Source organism: Oryzias melastigma, linkage group LG3 (genome assembly GCF_002922805.2).
Source record: "Oryzias melastigma strain HK-1 linkage group LG3, ASM292280v2, whole genome shotgun sequence".
Classification (NCBI taxonomy): domain Eukaryota; kingdom Metazoa; phylum Chordata; class Actinopteri; order Beloniformes; family Adrianichthyidae; genus Oryzias; species Oryzias melastigma.
The window spans coordinates 5,682,537-5,700,502 of record NC_050514.1 but is presented as its reverse complement, the minus strand read 5'-3'; the positions used below and the strand labels follow the sequence as shown (position 1 = coordinate 5,700,502).

Sequence of the window (17,966 nt, the reverse complement as noted above, 5' to 3'; positions counted from 1 at the left end):
TTGATGCACAGAGTTCCCAAGAGCTAATCTGGTTTCATTTATTTTAAGGACATTTTTTCAAGACAGTTTCATTTTTGTTTTTAGAGTCCTGGACTTGATCAGGTTTGTTGGTACCATTAAATCCAGAACTGCCTCATGTCTGTGGGTCAGGATTTGGACTAAGTAAAATTTTAGTCTTAAATTTTCTTTTTTTAGAAGACAAAAGTTGCAAATATTTTTAGCAGAGTTGTTGATGGTCTTGCTTTGCAATAATTGATTAACAGAAAACCTCTGTTGTCAAGGAAATCCAAACTTTTACTTAAAGACCTGTTAGTCACTCCCAGGTGAACAAGAAATAAAGTGGTTGGTATGAAGACAAAATCAACTTAAAAGCCGTCATTTTGAAAAAAGGGGTTTTCATTAGTTTATTTTCATAGTTAAAATTATTTTATTTGGTTTTATGCTTTTTATTCTTTTTATATTTTACTGTTTTCCTTGTGTATAGCACTTTGATCCTCCTTGACTGGTGCTGGAAGGTGCTTTATAAATGAAAAAATAAAAATGAAATGACTATTTGTGCGTAATTTTATAAATACATGCGGCCAGTGCTGAACTTTTGTCTTAGCCGCATAGACACAGAGGAAAGAATAGGAGTTCGGATTACATTTATGGTTGGGGTTAAACCACCAAGTGGGTCCGTGTCTATAGCTCACCACTCCCTCACCTAGGAGTGCCACAGCTAATAGGACTTTAACTTTAAACACGTGTGACCAACAACAAAATCTAGCCTTCGATGCACTTAAAATGTAGCATTGTGCATCTTGACTGCACGAATTATGTCTTGCGAGGGCAGCTAGCACTAACGCTGCTCGCAGCTTCAATTGTTTCCTCTTTTAGTTTATTTTTTTAAATCTGACGTTTTTTACTCTAACTTTCTGTGTCCACTTCTTCCTTTCTCTCTTTTCCATTGAAAAGCGGAGTACTTTGCGACCACCATGGTCATCGTCGGTCTGTCAGTGATTGCCACCGTACTGGTCCTGCAGTATCATCATCATGATCCTGATGGAGGCAAGATGCCGAAGTGGGTAAGTGCTGATCATAATTTATATTTTCATATTTGACTCCAGAAGCCAAAGTAAACAACCAAAGAAACCAATGTGGGAGTTAATGTTTTCTCCTTCGTACGGTTTGAATTCTGGCCACCACGGGTCTATGAATTTGTTTCTGAGCATACTTACAGTATGCCAGCTTTAGATCGAAAAGCTTAAAAGGGCCTAAATTGTGGAAAATGAACCGTTAAGTGCATCATAATGTTAATTCCTCATTAAAAACAACCCCAAAGTGCTATTTTGCTCTATTCATGCATCTCTGATCATTCCTCTAAAAACCTGCTCTTTGAGTACCAGCCCCTCTCAATCCATGAAAACAAGTAGGTCCTCACATTGTGATGTCACAAAGTGAGGAACAGCCCCTTCCAGGAAGAGCTCTGCTCTGCCAGTGCCGTCCTCAGGCTAACACACACACCCACTTTCTCCTCAGAGCTAGCAGTGATCAGCAAAACATTTTCATTATCTATGCATAATATGCACATAAATCTTTGCAAAATGTTGAATATTGTTCATTTTTGGGGGGAAATGGAGACACACTGCTGAGGCCAGGATGGATATAGTTTACTCTGAAACATTAAAAAAAATCATGATATAGACCCTTAAGTTTTACCAAAAGAATGAATAAGACAAAACTTTTTTGATTGTTTGAAAGTGGGGCTGAGAAAAAAACTGAATTTATATTAAATGAAGAGCTCATGGAAGCTTTTTTCCATATTTTTCTCTCCCTCAAGACCCGTGTGATCCTTTTGAACTGGTGTGCCTGGTTCCTGCGAATGAAGCGCCCAGGTGAGGATCGAGTGCGGTCAGCCTGCGACAACAAAACTCGGCGGAGCAGCCTGACCAGCATAGACCTCAACGCTGCCACTTCAGCCTCTCTGTCCACCAACGGGAACTTACTTTACGTGGGCGTCCGCGGTCTGGAAAGCCTCCAGTACTCCCCAGGCGCCACCTCCCCTGACTCTGGGGTCGTCTGCGGACGGCTGATCACTCGTGCTGGCGAGGATGAGATGCTTCTCCCCTCCAGTCACGGCTCTTCAGTGGGAAACATGGAAATAGAGCTGGCCAAGATCCTTGACGAGGTGCGTTACATCGCCAAACGCTTCCGTGACCAGGACGAGGATGAGTCCGTGTGCAACGAGTGGAAATTTGCTGCGTCGGTTGTGGACCGGCTCTGCCTTATGGCGTTCTCGCTCTTCACCATCCTCTGCACCATCGGGATTCTAATGTCTGCTCCCAACTTCGTAGAAGCCATCTCCAAAGATTTTTTCTCTTAAAGGTCTTTTTCTCCACGGAAACAAATGGATCAGTGCTTCAAACCACCAGTCTTTAGACATTGTGAGCTGGAAATGTGGAAACTAATAAACTAGATCTTTAAATTACTAAATTTTAACTCTCAGTTTGAACAAAAGTGACACAAAGAAATTATAACATAGGTTGTATGTGATGCATAAATAGCTAAAGTAATGCATTACATCATTACATATCTTTTATATTCACACAATGAAGAAACATCTATTTTTTACCCTCTGTTTGAATATTAAACTGAATAAAAAGAAGGATTTTGTAAGGTTTGTTTCATCTGCCAACAGGAAATAGTGCAAGTGATTTGCTCTGTAATGTGTTATTGTTATTTCTATGTTCCCTCAAGAAAGTCCTACTACATGTATTACACATAAAAGACTGCTGTACTTTGTACTCAGACATATTACATAGGTCGCTTTGATGTATTATGTCAAATGTTGTGCAAATATATGATTAATTTTCTTTGAAACAGAAGTTTCTTTTTCTTTTTTTAAGCTAATGAACAAAATATGTAGTATTATTCTGAAATTTAATTTAATAAAACATTAAAATACCTCCACTTTTATCTCAGTAAATTTATTTTTGTTTAGTTTTTGTCTGATTATGCAACATTTTCTCTTATCAATCGATCAAACTTTATTTATTGAGCGCTTTTCTTGCACATTTGTATAGCCCAAAGTACTTTACAAGTTAAAAGGAAAACTGGATTAAGTAAAAAACAGAGTAAAAAGCACAAGACGAGGAACAGAAGTAACCATATCATCTGCACATTTGAAAATCAAGAAATCCATAAATCATAAATGTATTGACTTATAATTTGAACAAATAATTAACATTATTAAATAAAATATGACAAAATAAAAAGTCTAAAAAGTCAGAAGTGAGTTACTTAAGAAATTATGTTTTTTAATTATTTTTTAAAATCTCCATGGATGTAGAAACTCTCAGATTCAAGCAAGGTATTCCACAGACGAGGACCAAGAGGAAAAGAAGCCTCGCCATAAGTCTTCGTCCTAGTTCTAGAGACAGTTAAACTGACGATCTTCAAGCTCTTGATGGTGTGGATGGACTGAGGAAATTTCATAAATATAAAGTACCTGAACTCTCAAGAGATTTAAAAACTAAAAGAAGAATTTTAAAATCAATCCGGAAACTGACAGTCAGTGCAGTGACTTAATGACAGAAGTAGTACGAGCTCGCCTTCTGTTATTAGTTAAGAGGCGTGCAGCTTAATTTCAATTAGTTGCAATTTATTGACAGACTGCTTCGGAAGTCCAGATAAAAGAGTGTTGCAATAGTCAAGTCTCACACTCATAAAAGTATGGATTAAAATCTCAGCACTGGATCTTGAAAGGAGGTAATACATTATCTGCTTTTATGTTTTTTTTTTTTTTTTAATATATATATATTGACAAGCTTGAATTGTGAAAATAATTACACATGCAAAGATATGAAACAATTATTTTATTTCAAATTAGTCCTTGCAAAAATGTAAATTACACTTAAAATTGGTAATAGCACATTTTACTATATTTATTTATTTGTTTTTATTATTTATGCCACTTATAGACTTTTAAAAAGTATATAAGTACTTTCTTTCAGAGGGTAAGCATTTTACACCTTTTAAATGTAAAAATCTCTGTGCGATGAGACCATAGGTAGACTTACCTTTTAACATTTAAAATTATTTTAATATATATATATATAACAGCATAAACATAACCATTTTATTATTATTATTTTAGTCACATTGACAAAGTTTATTTTATGTAATCTCCTCACTATGTTCTCTGTTCAACACTGAGACTAAACTGTCCTCTAGTGACTCAACAGCGCACAACAGCCTGCAATGCTTCAGCAGAGACTATACAGTAGAACTTCTATTTTTATTATCTTAACAATTAACACAGATTTAATCTCAAAACAATAGAAGGCTAAACTGAACAGCAAGTGTGAGGTATAAAGTGTTTTACGTTTCCAGTTATCGAAGACAAAAACTTCCTAGTCTTGAGTTCGTATTGCGGAACCTTAGAGCCACAACTCAAGTTTCCTCCGGATTTAAATACAGGTAGCTATGCACGTCGTTGAAAACTTACCGTGTGGAAACACCCTCAAATATTAAGGTTTGACTCAACCAGATAGTTGAATAACAGTCATTTTATTTGAAAAATGTCGGATGCCTTGTTGCAGTGGTGTGTGGACCAGTTGCACCATAAATTTGGTTTGGATGCCAGCGAGGATATCGTCCAGTGAGTCGTTTAAAAATGTCGTATTTACGAATGGCTTGGTGTCTATAACACGTTAGCTCTTTCATTAAAAACAAACAAACAAAAGAAATAGCTAGTTAATTAGTTAGTTAGTTAATTAGTTGGCTTATGGGTTTTTTCTCTTTATTATCCCCTGTTTATAAAATTTCAGTGTGAGTTTGAGGAAAGTATTGTCTACGTTATTTAATTGCGCTACAGCTTTATGACAGGCTTCAACTTTGACATCACCTGTTAACTTAGCGCTAAGCTAAACCTATAAACAGGGAACTAAAAACAAGCGTATACAAATAAATACTACAGTTAAAGAAGGAACAGTGATGTGTGACTGTGTGAACCATCTTTTTAGATAGCAGTCTTAAGTGTTTGAACTTAATAGACCGAATATTTAGCCTGTTTGTGTTGTAAGCAGATTAGTTTTCTGAGTTTTGGTTTACATTGAGTTAAAAGTGTTCTTCAGTTCAGACTATTTTTTTTCTCTAAAGCAATTTTTTTTTTAAATCTCAATGGGCATTAAACAATTTTTAAGAGGTTAACTTAAGCATGTTTACATGAAACTGTTAAAGTGTGATGAAAACTAACTAAATGAAGCATTGGTGCTGTTAAAAGAAGAGGAAGGGCTGTTATCATTTTTGATATATTTAAGCATTTATTTATTTAAAATAACTAATTGAATGTGTTTTTCTTTTTTCTTTTCTTTCCTTCTTTTAAAAAAATGACTATTAAAACAGCTAAGAAATTTAGACTTAAAATTTCTCTGGTTTGCTTCAGAATTCTACAATTTTCTCAGTGTTTTGGGCTTCCTTGTTTTACTGTCTCTTTTGGTATGTTTATTGATTTGATTGTCCTACTGCTCTGTAGGTACATTCTGTCCATTGAGAAAGCTGAGGAGATAGAAGAATATGTGGGAGACCTCCTGCAAGGCACGGATGGGAGAAAGAAACAGTTTATTGATGAGCTCCTCAGCAGATGGATGAGGTCTAAAAGACAAAGCTCAGACACCTCAAGTCTTTTTCTTCTCAAAGAATCAGCGTCACCAGGTTAGTGAGAAATGTGCTTTTCCAGCTGAAATTCTTTTCAACCTTCAATTAAACTGGATTGTGTGGTCTTTATCCAGAAAATATCTTACAAAAATAGTGGAATGCAATCAGTTTGTTTACAGTTTTAATATCTAATTTAGAAATGCAAGATGGGGGGAAAGACACACAAAAAAAGTCCAAACGCAAAGGACGTAACAAAATGGAAGTGATGAGTGCACCCATAAAGGAACCTGAGCCTGAGGCAGTGAAGACGCCCATCGATCTGATGCGGGTGAGCACAGAGTGACACACATTTTCTTTGTCCTTTATGTCCTTTGGGTAAAGCAGAAGTTGGGAGGGAAGGGGACTTTACTGTTTTGGTCTAAAAGTTGTGAAGATGATATTGTTTTTTTTATTGGTTTATGGAAAGTAGAACTACAATAAACAAAAACTATAACATGTATTGGTAATCTTTAAATAAAGAATTTAATCTGTACAGTGTTCCCTTGTTTATAGCAGGGGTTACATTCTAAAAATAACCCACACATTTTTAAGACCCACAAATTAGGATTATAGATGTTTAAAGGCTGTAAAACTCCTCACTACACATTTAACTTTTTTAATTTAACTTTTATTTAACCAGTTGAAACCCATTGAGATCAGGATCTCCTTTTCAAGGGTGACCTGGCCAACAGGTCAGCAGCACATGTCTCATAAATACACTTACAGTATAAAACAAAAACAAAACAAGCGATGACTTTGAGATATGTTCAATATAAAATCTAAAGTTTAGGTATAACATAGTGACATAGTGCTTTTACAAGGCAGTATATCAAGATAGTCTTTGGGTTGTGCAAAGGTTATGAGCAGCATTACAATAAATAGGGTACAGCACTTCTACAGCTTCTGCTGTGTGAAATGGCTCCTCCAGACTACAGACCTATGCGTTGTGGATCATTTCCAGCTGCATTGTAACAGATCTTTCACAAACACTTTGGTGGATCATCCCACGCTGACGTTACAGCATTCTATATACATCGTTGCACATCCCTTTTCAGTTTTCTCGTGATATAATTTCCTCTTTTGTCCTTCAGAGACGCATCCACTTGTGAAAACTTCTCTGTGTTGCACTTCATGAAAGATTTGACATGGATTCTTGTCAAAGATGCTTTTAATTTGAATTTTTTTAATTCTCATTATGAACAAGCAATCCAAAACCTTGATTCTTTTGTAGGTAGTCTTTAGTTGTCCTTACAAATGTATGTCAACTTTTGTTAAATCTTTGTTAATGCATTCTTTTCTAAATTGCATTTGGTTTTTTTTCTGGTAATGATAGGGTTGTCATCATGCTATTATTAGTTTTATACAAATATTCTATGATGCAGCAGAATATTGAAAAATTTAAGTTTTGTACGTATGTTTATTCTGTAAATGTGTTTAATCGTTTCTTGGTTTTAAAAAACCTAGCCATGTTTTTGTGATTCCAGGCTCAGGAAAACAACAGTTCTTCTTCAGGAAAGAAGAAATCCAAGTTTGTCAACCTCTATGCCAAAGAGGGTCAGGACAAGTTGGCTGTTCTACTCCCAGGCCGTCATCCCTGTGACTGCCTTGCTCAAAAGCACAAACTCGTCAACAACTGTCTGAGCTGTGGGCGTATTGTGTGCGACCAGGAGGGTTCCGGACCATGCCTCTTCTGCGGAAGTTTGGTGAGCCATCTTATTTTAGAACATATTTTGACCTAATTTGATTCTTTTATTGTGTAAAAAGCGTTATTTTTCGGATTCAGGTTTGCACAGCAGAGGAGCAGGAGATTTTACAGCGAGACTCTAACAAAAGCCAAAAACTCAGAAAAAAACTCATGGGAGGTGAGAGTGCCCAGTTAGATCAGTGAAAGCTGCGGCGGGTTTAAGTCTAAATTTGATTTTGTCTTGACAGATTGTACAGAAAGAGAGCTTCTGCCGCATCAAGATGCCAAGATGAAGGATGGCTTGGAGAAAGCAATTCAGCACAAAGACAAATTGCTGGAATTTGACAGAAATAGGTGGGAAGTTAAGAATTTCTTAAGTCCAGAGGGAGCTTCTTTCTGCTTCTCGAATGTGGATTTGATTTAAAGTCCCATTCCAATAAAAGTAGTGTTCTTAACATGTTCTTATGGCATTTTTCTGATGAAAACACAGTAACTATGTCCGTGGGCGCCAATAGTCCCGCCCACAAGTCAGAGGTGAATTTCTGTTGAACTAGTGCCCCTCTATAGAAACTTCCTTAAACAACACAAGTTTTTTGATTTTACATAAAAACGGCATAACTAAAAGACCTTTAATAAGGCTTTTACATCACATCAAAAGATGTTTGGAGTGGGACTTTAGTTTATCAAATTAGTCCCTAACTTGTTCTTTGATCCACTTCCACCCCCGACTCCAGCGTGAGGAGAACCCAAGTTCTGGACGATGAATCTGATTACTTTGCCACCGAATCCAATCAGTGGCTGTCCCCCGGTGAGAGGGAGAAGCTGAGGAGGAAGGAGGAGGAGCTGAGGGAGCTTCGCCACGCATCTCGCAAAGACAGGAAGATCACGCTGGACTTTGCCGGGAGACAAGTGGTTGATGAGGGCAACAATATGGATGCGTATTACAAAAAGTAGGAAGAATCTGTTGCAACACATGAATGAGCATGTGCTGGAAGAATCCAACATCTGAAAATAGTGAGATGTCGGGATGTTTAATGTTTTTTTGCCTAAACTCTCAGATTGGATGAGACTCTCTGTGCCATGAATAATGAGGCCCAATCACAGGAGTCCTCCAGCAGAAGTGGAAGGAAGAACGTCAGCGGGCTGATCAACCCACAATTTAAACAGGCTGCTCCACAGGTAGGTGAAAGTGTGCAGTTAATGCTTACTTTTCCTCATTTATTTACCAGGGGTCTTAAAGTGGCAGCCTGCAGGCCATTTGTGGCCCCCAAGTCGATATTTTACGGCCCCTGCCTTAATATGAAACTTCAATGTCTATTTGTGTTTGCTTTGCGATGTTTCAGCTTTATGGTTAAAACTTTGCATGCTGTTGGATCTGGTCATCAGAAAAGTCCTGAGCAACAGTTGCTAGCGTCATTAGCTCCTGTTGTTTCACTGGAAGATATTACTTAGTAGAACATAGACATGAACAAATGTTCAGTAGACACAGACCAGGGGTCTGCAATGTGTCTCTTTGAGACCTCTATTGTGGCTCTGTTGTTAAAGGAAAGTAAAAAAAAAAGGAAAAAGTATAACTGTAAAAAGTCCTTAAGTAGTAAAGTAAAAAACTTGATTCTAGTCATTCAGAAACAGTTGAAGGACATTATGCATCAGAAGCTTTTTGACAGATTTATGACTGCCGGATTTTCTATTTTTAAACAAATTCAAGGATTTTAAGTGTTTGCAAAAAAAATGTCACGGAATTAGCTCTGATTTAGTTTATTAGGTTTGCAATTTTTTTGTCTGAAAACTGAAAATCAAATGATTTGCTGCATTGAAATGATCCTATTTGACACAGGATGTCTTTTACTTTGAAAGGAAGTCATGTGAAATGTTTGACAAAAATGATCAACTATTTCAAGTTTTGAAATAAAAAAAAAAGAAGATTCATGTTATTTTGCCAAAAAAAATCATTTATAGTTACCATAATTGAAACTTTAATATAAAAACAAATCAGTGTTCTATTTTTTTTCTGAAAAGTGAATTCGACTTAGTGGCTCTTGTTGGGATGTTGTCAGTGAAAAATTGACTGAAATGGCTCTTTAAATGTTGAAGGTTCCAGACCTCTGACATAGACAATGGGCCAAAGATATAAACAGTGGACAAAAAAAGCATGTTTGTCACGAATGGAACCCCATACGGCCCAGAGTCAACCTTCAGTGGCCCTGGGTAAATCTAGTCTGAGAACCCTGCTGTAAACTCTCCTCTCAGTGGGTGGATGTTGGAGGAGGTGAAAACCTCAGCAGCTCCGTGAAGCAGCGAGCGAGTGCAGATGAGCAGAAGGGGACCGAGCGCCACAGGCTGCGGCTCCAAGACAAAGAGCTGCAGGAGATCTCCGACGGAGGCTGGTGCCTCAGCATGCATCAGCCGTGGGCCTCGCTGCTGGTCAGGGGCATCAAGAAGTGAGACGCGGCTGCACGCGCATTTATCTTTTTTAAACGACGAAAGCAGAAGTGACGCCTCGTGTTCTCCTTTAGGGTCGAAGGAAGGACCTGGTACACTTCACACCGAGGTCGACTGTGGATTGCAGCCGCTGCCAAAAAACCAACACCCCAAGAGATCGCTGAAGTGGAGGAAATGTACAGACGTCTGTCTAAGAAAGGTGTGTTTGATGCTGCTTTAAAGCAGGGATCAACAGGTTTGTAGACATTCTCTGTGAGTCTGCTGCTTCTTAAAAAAAAAACTTCTTCAGAAATGTTTTCTCAGGAACAGAAGATGTAAAAAAAGAAACTGTAGTACAAGAACTGTGGAAGCTCTTGTTTAAAAATACATCTACTCGAGTAGAAGAAGGACTTCTTCCAACTCAATTTCTCTCATGTTTGTCTGTCTTGGCAGACTCAGCTTCTTGATTCCCTGTGTTTTATTGTTTTTTCTCAATTAGTTTAAGAAATTATTTGTAAAATCTTAGTCACGACTGCCCTTACGGGTGAATAGGGGCTGTCTGCGGGTGAAAAATGGGGAAATCTGTACCAAATTTCAAGATTGTAGACTGCACATAGAGAGAAAATGCTGATGCACATTTTTTTTTGTTGCTATGAGCAACAGGTCTTAACAAACACAGAAGCAACATTTAAGGGCAACTGAGGGTGAAGTAAGTGAGACACTTTTTCAAACCCCATGAAAATGGTGCGCTCTCTCTGCTAGTGGCCTGTTAAAACGTGCTGCCCGAGAGATAAGTGTGTGCTCCAGACATGTGGCCTGGCTGCCAACCGCACGACAATAGTCATTCCCTTTAAGGTGGCCGGACCACACACCTGCACAGCCTTTAAAGGGTAACCAAACATTGGAGTTGGAGGCTGACTCCACCCACAGCTGAAATCTGAAAATCCAGTCAGAGTGGTGGGGAACAGAGCTGTTATCATTACTAGAACTGCAGATCATGACATGGGACTTAAATGGTTTGACCAATCATGGAATTAAACTGTAATACCTCATTTCAACCTGTAGGGGGAAGCACACAGACGTTTTTTGACTAAATTAAACAAGTTTATTTTAATTTGTCAAACATTTGGCAATGACTAACAGACAGCACTTTTAAAGCCCCATTTATAGAAAGAAAAAAAAAGTTGATTTAGAGTTTTAATAAGGTCGCTCCTGACTATGCTCCCCCACAAGCCCAGACAGTCCAAAACCCCCTAGCACATGGGACATGTGTTATACTTCCATCTTTGAGTTCTGGTTGTGAAAAGCAAAGTTAAACATCATAGTTAGTTTTGTGCTGTCGTGTATTTCCTCTAAGATATTGAATGGAACACTTATAGGAAAGAGTTTCTACGTAAGCAATCCATTTAATATAAAAAAGAAACTAAAGCTGAAAAATGCATTTCTTGTTTTGAAGAAAAAGGAGTCAAAATATGATCCAGATGCCTCTGAGGCTTTGGCTGAATAAAAAATTCAAAAATGTTTTAAATTAAAACTGCTGTAGGGACAGGATCCTTCAGTTAACACTTTCTGTACTGGTTTTCTGGAGAGGCACAGGTAAGAGGACAGCATCATATGAACCATGTGACTGGTTATGTTGAAAGGTATTGATCTGACAACTGATTGGCTGTAACATTCTCATTTCTTTTTATTTTTTTCATCTTTGCATCTAAGCTTGTTGTCCTTAGACCGACTGTTGCAGGGCTTCAAGATGAGCTTGATCACATTTCGCTTGTCTGAGTAAGACTTGACTTTTGTTAAAATTCTGATGCAGAGCATCGCCCCAAAGTATGAGGGATCAGAGGGTAAAATTCAGAATTGTGTTATTATTATTTCATTAAGACAATTTCTTCTCCAAATGAAGCTCCACATGACTTCCTGTCATTATCAGCTATATTCCAAATCAAATAAAGAAAAGCTCAGATCGTCTCCATTTGCTACAACAGTGTCATTAAACTTTAATGCTGACAGTTGTATTAATATTTAACAAAAGTGCATCATATTTCAGTCAAATGAACCAAATTACATTATTTTTTCGCAACTATTATTTCATTGGAGAATTTTAGATAGCTGGTTGTGAATGTTTTCATTACTGTTCTTGCGCAGATCATCTGCAAACAAGGAGAAAAAAGGTGACTGGGCATTTTAATCCTAAATCCTAACATGAATAAATTATTTATTTATGTCAGTGCAGAGCTGAGTTTTATGTTGCATGTTATTTTTTCTTACACATTGACAACAATCAGTCTTTTCTTGACTTTTCTCTGCAGAAGTCAAGTTTCCTAAAGACTATCCCAGCGGCTGCCTGTTGGGCTGCGTGAACGTGACTGACTGCCTCTCCCAGCAGCAGTTTAGGGAACAGGTTAGTTCATCTACTCTTATTCTAAGTTAAACCGCCACCTTGTAGCTGTCACACTGATAGAAATGTGCTGATCTTTTTTTTCCTCTGAAGAACCAGTGAGTCATGTGCCCAGGCTAAAGTGAAGTGTCAGCAAATCTGAACATCTGACCTCGATAACCATTTGTTTTAGATTGATGTGAGACACATGCAGTACTGCTGCTTACCTGCAGAGGTCAGAAAACACCATAACATCAAACAGCCTGAGAGATTACTTTGTGTCCCACTAGGGGCAGCATTGCCTTAGAACAAAACTGACATGAGCCATTCTTCTGCCCTCTCCCCCACCCACAGTGGTGGTTGTTGCTATCTGGTGTGGGGGTTGAATCCCACTTTCAGTGTGAACTTGTGATGGCTCTGTCTGCTCCAAAACCTGCCTAATAAACTAGAAAGTCCCACAAATTCAGTAATTCACCCAGACTCACTCTCTAACTCATTTTCATTTTGTCAAAATGGATTTTCTTTTTATTATTCTCTTATTCTTTTTAAGATGAACTGCTCTTCTTCTTTTACTTTTTGTGTCCATTCTGTATTTTTTTAGTGGTTGCTGAATTTCTAAAGGACTAATTCCACTGATAATGATCCTTTTTATTAAGAGGAATAAATTACTCTCATAAAGAGAATATATTAGGATTTTTTAAAGGAGTGTTAAGCTCTAAAAAGTGTTTACTGCTCGTTTAACATTTACTACTGAGATACGATTACAATTGAATCCTTTTTCCATGAGTGTTGTCATGTAATCCACTTTTTATGTTGTTTTTCAAATTCAATGTGCTTCAAATATGTTACAAATGTGTAGATAATATTAGTAATACCAATGTAAAACAAGTTTGAGAATAAGCAGACAGGAGCTTAGATTATTGAACGCTGACCCATAGAAAAGTTTTAATTTTGTTCTAAAGATAATATTATAATTATAATTGACAATTATCTCTATCAATAATCATTTTTATCTTCAACATGCAATAATACCAATAATAATAGTGACATTTATATATATGATTACTCATCGATACTATCTTTATTAATGTCTTCATAATTGTCTTTACACATGTTGGTATTTATCATATATTCTAGTATTGTGCCCAACTGTTTGCTCATAAGTATTTTTATGCTGTTTTTGATCAAACCCCAGACTATCCCAAATGTTTGTTGCTCACACTGAAGCATAAAACCCTCTACCGTTGGTTTGTAATGTTGGTTATTTAAATGTTCCTCTTAGAATGTGGGAATCCTGTAATTTGGCAATATTCAGTGGGATTTTTCAAAAGATCCTTTAGTTTAAATAGTTTTGATTATATAAACAGTTGATTTACTTTGTGGATGATCCAGACTGCATGCTTTTGTAGCATGTATAATGGATGTAATCAATAAGTGAGGGAAGGGAGCATCAAAGAACGGTATAATGTACGAGTTTTAGTTAAGGAGGTGTTTAACTTTGTTATTGAAAAATGTTTGTTTTTATGTGTGGTTTTTATGATAGTTTGCTGTCAGTTATTAATCCTAAAAATGTTTTCTTTTGCACATTTTCAATTGGAAAGCCATTAACGTGTATTTGTTGGTAAAGTGTACATTTTTGTGGGGTTTGTCTTTTGTGTAGGTGCAAGAAAATCTGTGTTGTACGTCCCACACGTCCAGGTTTTTCCCAAAATAACGGCAAGCTCTTTGCCAAAAAAACAAACATGAAGGTGACATGAAAATCTATGTTTTCTTAGCCTGTGTTAAAGTTGTAAAAAAAAGGAAGTTATAATTCCTTTTATATTTATAAAACCACTGCACATTTTTACATAAATTTACACGTCTTTCTTCACTTTTTCTCCAAAAATGACTGAAATGTGTACTGCTCCATGGTTGCGCTTTGACTGCGGGGACCTGTAAATTTAAGGGTTTTCCCCCTTTTGTCCTCATTCTCCCCTCCACCACTCCTTCCACCCAGGGCTGTAAAATCATGTTTGCAGGCAGTGTGAGTGCCCTTTCATCCTGTGAAAGGGTGTGTGTGTCTGTATGTGTGTCCACTCGCACAGAGCAGCCATAAATAAAACCCCCCACGCCACACAAGGCCCCTTAGAAAAAGAAAAGACAGATGCAGAGAAAAAAAAAGTGCAGCAACCGGAGCGGATTATTCCGACCAAACGGCTGGAGATGGCGCAGAGCGGTTATTTAAGGTCCACCTCTCTGTGAAAAATGGAGAGCCTATTAACCATGTAGAGGTTTAATGTTGGATAGGGTCATGTTGTCTTAGTGTGCAAATATCCGCACTGCAAAGCTAGAGTGGGTGCGATGTGGGATTGACTGTGCTGGCAGTTGTAGGTGGTGAAAAGAGAGGCGGTGAAGAAAAGACGGCCATTATTCTTCTAGATCTTCTAAATCTATCTCAAGTGATGTTTGAAATCTTCAGGGAAAGTGCGATGTGGGTGGATCAGGAGAGAAGCACTGAGGCTTCCCAAAGGGTGTTGTAAATACTGGAGCCACTTAATCATCGTCGATCTTGCGCGGTTGCAGCCGTTCACCTGTAGGGGTGCTGTTGCTCCAGTCCTCTCCACATAGCAGCAGCACCGTGGTGACAGGCAGAACAGAACAAGCGGAAAAAAGCCAGCGCAGGGATTTGTTCTGCTTGTCTTGGACCGATTCCTGCCCTCATTAGAAACTGACTGTTGTATTGATCCACTCCCCTCACAATCTCATACTCTATCCAACCCACCCAACCCCCCTTTGCTACTGATAATTGCCAAACCATTATGACGTGTGCTCTGTTTCTCCATTCTCACCCACACAACGCTCATTCAGCAATGGTTAGAGTTACACGCTTCAGCTGTCCCCCATCCTTCAGGGGAGAATATACGGGTAGATTACAGATTAGGGAAAATCTGTCTTAAAATGAGTAAAGTAGTAAAGTTAAAAAGCAAAAAGAAATGGCCATGTTGAAGGAAATTGTTCATCTGATGGTCTGTTGTTTAATAGTTTTTTTTCTTGTCACCAAACCCCTACAACCATCAACATGTTCTTGACCATGTCACAAAGGCTTCCCACATCTACACCCTATGGCCCCTTTATTAGGCACACCTGTTCAGCTGCTCGTTAACACACATTTCTAATCAGCCAATCACATGGCAGCAACTCAATCCATTTAGGCATGTAGACATGATCTGCTGCAGTTCAAACTGAGCATCAGAATGGGGAAGGAAAGTGATTGAAGGGACTCTGAACGTGACATACGTAGTTGGTGTCAGACAGGCTGGTCTGAGTATTTCAGTAACTGTTGATCTACTGGGATTTTCACTCACAACCATATCTAGGGTTTACAGAGAATGGTCAGAAAAAGAGAAAATATCCAGTGAGCAGAAGAAATGTCTTGTTGATTCTAGAGGTCTGAGGGAATGGTCAGACTGGTTCCAGCTGATAGAAAAACAACAGTAACTCAAATAACCACTGGTTACAACCAAGGTCTGCTGAAGAACATCTCTGAACTCACAACAACCTTGAGGCAGATGGGCTCCAGCAGCAGAAGAACACACCGGGTGTCACTCTTAAAAACAGGAAACTGAGGGTACAATTCACACATAGTCACCAAAACTGGACAATAGAAGATCGGACAAAACGTTGTCTGGTCTGATGAGTCTCTATTTCTGCTGCAACATGGGTCAGAATTTGGTGTCAACAACATGAAAGCACGGATCCATCCTGCCTTGTATCAATGGTTCAGGCTGGTGGGGGTGTCATGGTGTGGAGGATATTTTCTTGACACACTTTGGGCCCCCTAGTACCAACTGAGAATGGTTACAAAACCATAGCCCACCTGAATATAGTTGCTGACCATGTCCATCCCTTTATGACTACAGAGTACCATCTTCTGATGCTACTTCCAACAGGATAAACTGGAATCATTTCAGACTAATTTCTTGAACTCCAATGACCTCCACAGTCTCCAGATCTCAATCCAATAGATCACCTTTGGGATGTGGTGGAACAGGAGATTGGCATCATAGATGTTCAGATGACAAATCTGCAGCAACTTTGGGATGCTATCATGTCAACATGGACCAATCTCTCTGAGGAATGTTTCCAGTACCTTGTTGGATCTATGCCACCAAGGATTAAGGCAGTTCTAAAACCACAGTGAGGTTCAACTCGGTACTTGCAAGGTGTACCTAATAAAGTGGCCAGTGAGAGTATATTTCCAAGATCTCCAATATTTAAATTGTTGTTATTTGTTAAACTAAGGTTCTGCGTCGATAATCTTGTCTTTTAAAAATAGAAAGGCTGTGCAAGTGTCTAAATTGTGCTTTATTGAACTTTTACGGGATTAAACTATATAAAAAGCTTTTTATACTGCTACATTGCGAGACCAGCATCAGTCTGTGTGTGGACTGATGAGGTGTGAGGTTTTAACCACTGGCAAAGGCACATCATACCCCATACAGAGCTTGAATTGCGCCATCAACTCACTCCTGCGGTGTAAAAATTGATTGGATCAATCCACAGTCCTAATAAGGGTCTGATTTCTTCTCTTGCTCCAAACACCACATCAGCAGCTGCAGCTGGAAATATCTTGGTGATTGTAAGTCGGCGCAGTTTGACCTTTTGGACTGGTTTGCCGGGAGCGAATGCACTGATTGTGCTTTGTCCTATTAATTCACGTGAAATAACAGAAGCACAGATTTTTCCTGTGTCTGTGTTGCATCTAATCTATCGACTCCAAGAATTTCTTCATGGTAAAATGCTGACATAGTGATGCAATGTTTGGGTTGCGTCACGCACAGAGGTCTGTAACAGTAACACAGTGTGGGGTATTTAATGTTTCACAGACATACATATTTTATTAACCTCAGTTGTGTTGAAGCTTGACACGGGACAGGTTTCACACATAACGCACATATTTGAGGCCTGTTTGTAGTGACTGATTGATAGCAGGGGCTCCCAACGGTAGACTCCAGTTTCACACTCGTCTTTTGTCAGGTGGAACAACCACAGGCTGAGGAAAGTTGGGGTTATTTCACCAGATGAAAAATAAAAGTGAGGTTTTAGTACTTTAGTAAGGGTTGAACAAAAATGACAGCTGAGTTCATTTTAGCTGGGTCAGTTTCAGAGTCCCTGTCAAACTGTCATGGAGGACTTGGACCCTAATATGAAGCAGTTTTAAGCCATTTTTAAACCAGAGCTGTGTCGACCTGAACCCAGCTGAATATCGTGGTTGCCATGGCTTTTCTGCAGAAATTTGTATTAACATTACAGATGCAGTCAAAGACCTTCATTTTTTTCAAAAAACAGTGTGCCTTAAAATCGAGGTGCATTATAAATGAGTTAAGTCTGGTTTTGTTTACTGATGCCGAAGCAATTTTGAGAGTTACTCTGCGCTCTCTACATCACTTTTTAATTGCAAAGCAATGTTAGGTGTTATCGTAAACACGTTAATGCAGCTAACATATAGCTGTGTGTGTTTACTAACAAGGTTGGGAGTTAGCGTAATCACAGTAACGTTTGTTTAATCTTTATTAGTCATTTTTGTACGTGTTGCAAACAAGGTTGAGAGTTACGGGTATTGTGAATATTGTGAATACCCTAACGCAGCTAACAGTTCTAATGTGGCTAACATGTAGCGTTTTACAAGCAAGTTCTAGAATCTAGAGTTACTGTGAAAGTAGTTAATAAAGTCAGACTGACGGATGAGCATTTTCGTTTGGCCGAATGCGCCTTACAGCTTGGTTCACCTTTTTATAAGATAAAGTTTAAAAATAAACTATTCATTGA

General features: G+C 38.3%; 2 protein-coding genes across 3 annotated transcripts in view; both read left to right on the top strand.

Moving 5' to 3' along the window:
* Nucleotides 1–3,109, top strand: part of chrna7a (cholinergic receptor, nicotinic, alpha 7a (neuronal)) — a gene marked incomplete at its 5' end in the record, with an annotated part of 16,101 nt that extends 12,992 nt beyond the window's left edge. The window contains 2 exon segments of the mRNA XM_024295881.2: nt 955–1,064; nt 1,820–3,109. Of these exon segments, the coding sequence (XP_024151649.1) occupies nt 955–1,064; nt 1,820–2,362 (653 nt within the window).
* A 1,316-nt stretch (nt 3,110–4,425) lies between these two features.
* Nucleotides 4,426–17,966, top strand: part of trip4 (thyroid hormone receptor interactor 4) — a 113,286-nt gene continuing 99,745 nt past the window's right edge. The window contains exons 1-11 of one of the 2 annotated variants that reach the window (XR_004949720.1): nt 4,426–4,639; nt 5,516–5,694; nt 5,835–5,965; nt 7,161–7,379; nt 7,460–7,538; nt 7,609–7,714; nt 8,095–8,310; nt 8,419–8,539; nt 9,611–9,801; nt 9,877–10,001; nt 12,091–12,182. Coding sequence is in view for 1 of the 2 variants with exons in the window: in XM_024296269.2 (XP_024152037.1) it covers nt 4,560–4,639; nt 5,516–5,694; nt 5,835–5,965; nt 7,161–7,379; nt 7,460–7,538; nt 7,609–7,714; nt 8,095–8,310; nt 8,419–8,539; nt 9,611–9,801; nt 9,877–10,001; nt 12,091–12,182 (1,539 nt within the window). In the remaining variant the exon portion in view is untranslated. The remainder of the gene's footprint in view (nt 4,640–5,515; nt 5,695–5,834; nt 5,966–7,160; nt 7,380–7,459; nt 7,539–7,608; nt 7,715–8,094; nt 8,311–8,418; nt 8,540–9,610; nt 9,802–9,876; nt 10,002–12,090; nt 12,183–17,966) is intronic. The other variant, XM_024296269.2, reaches the window with a different exon arrangement.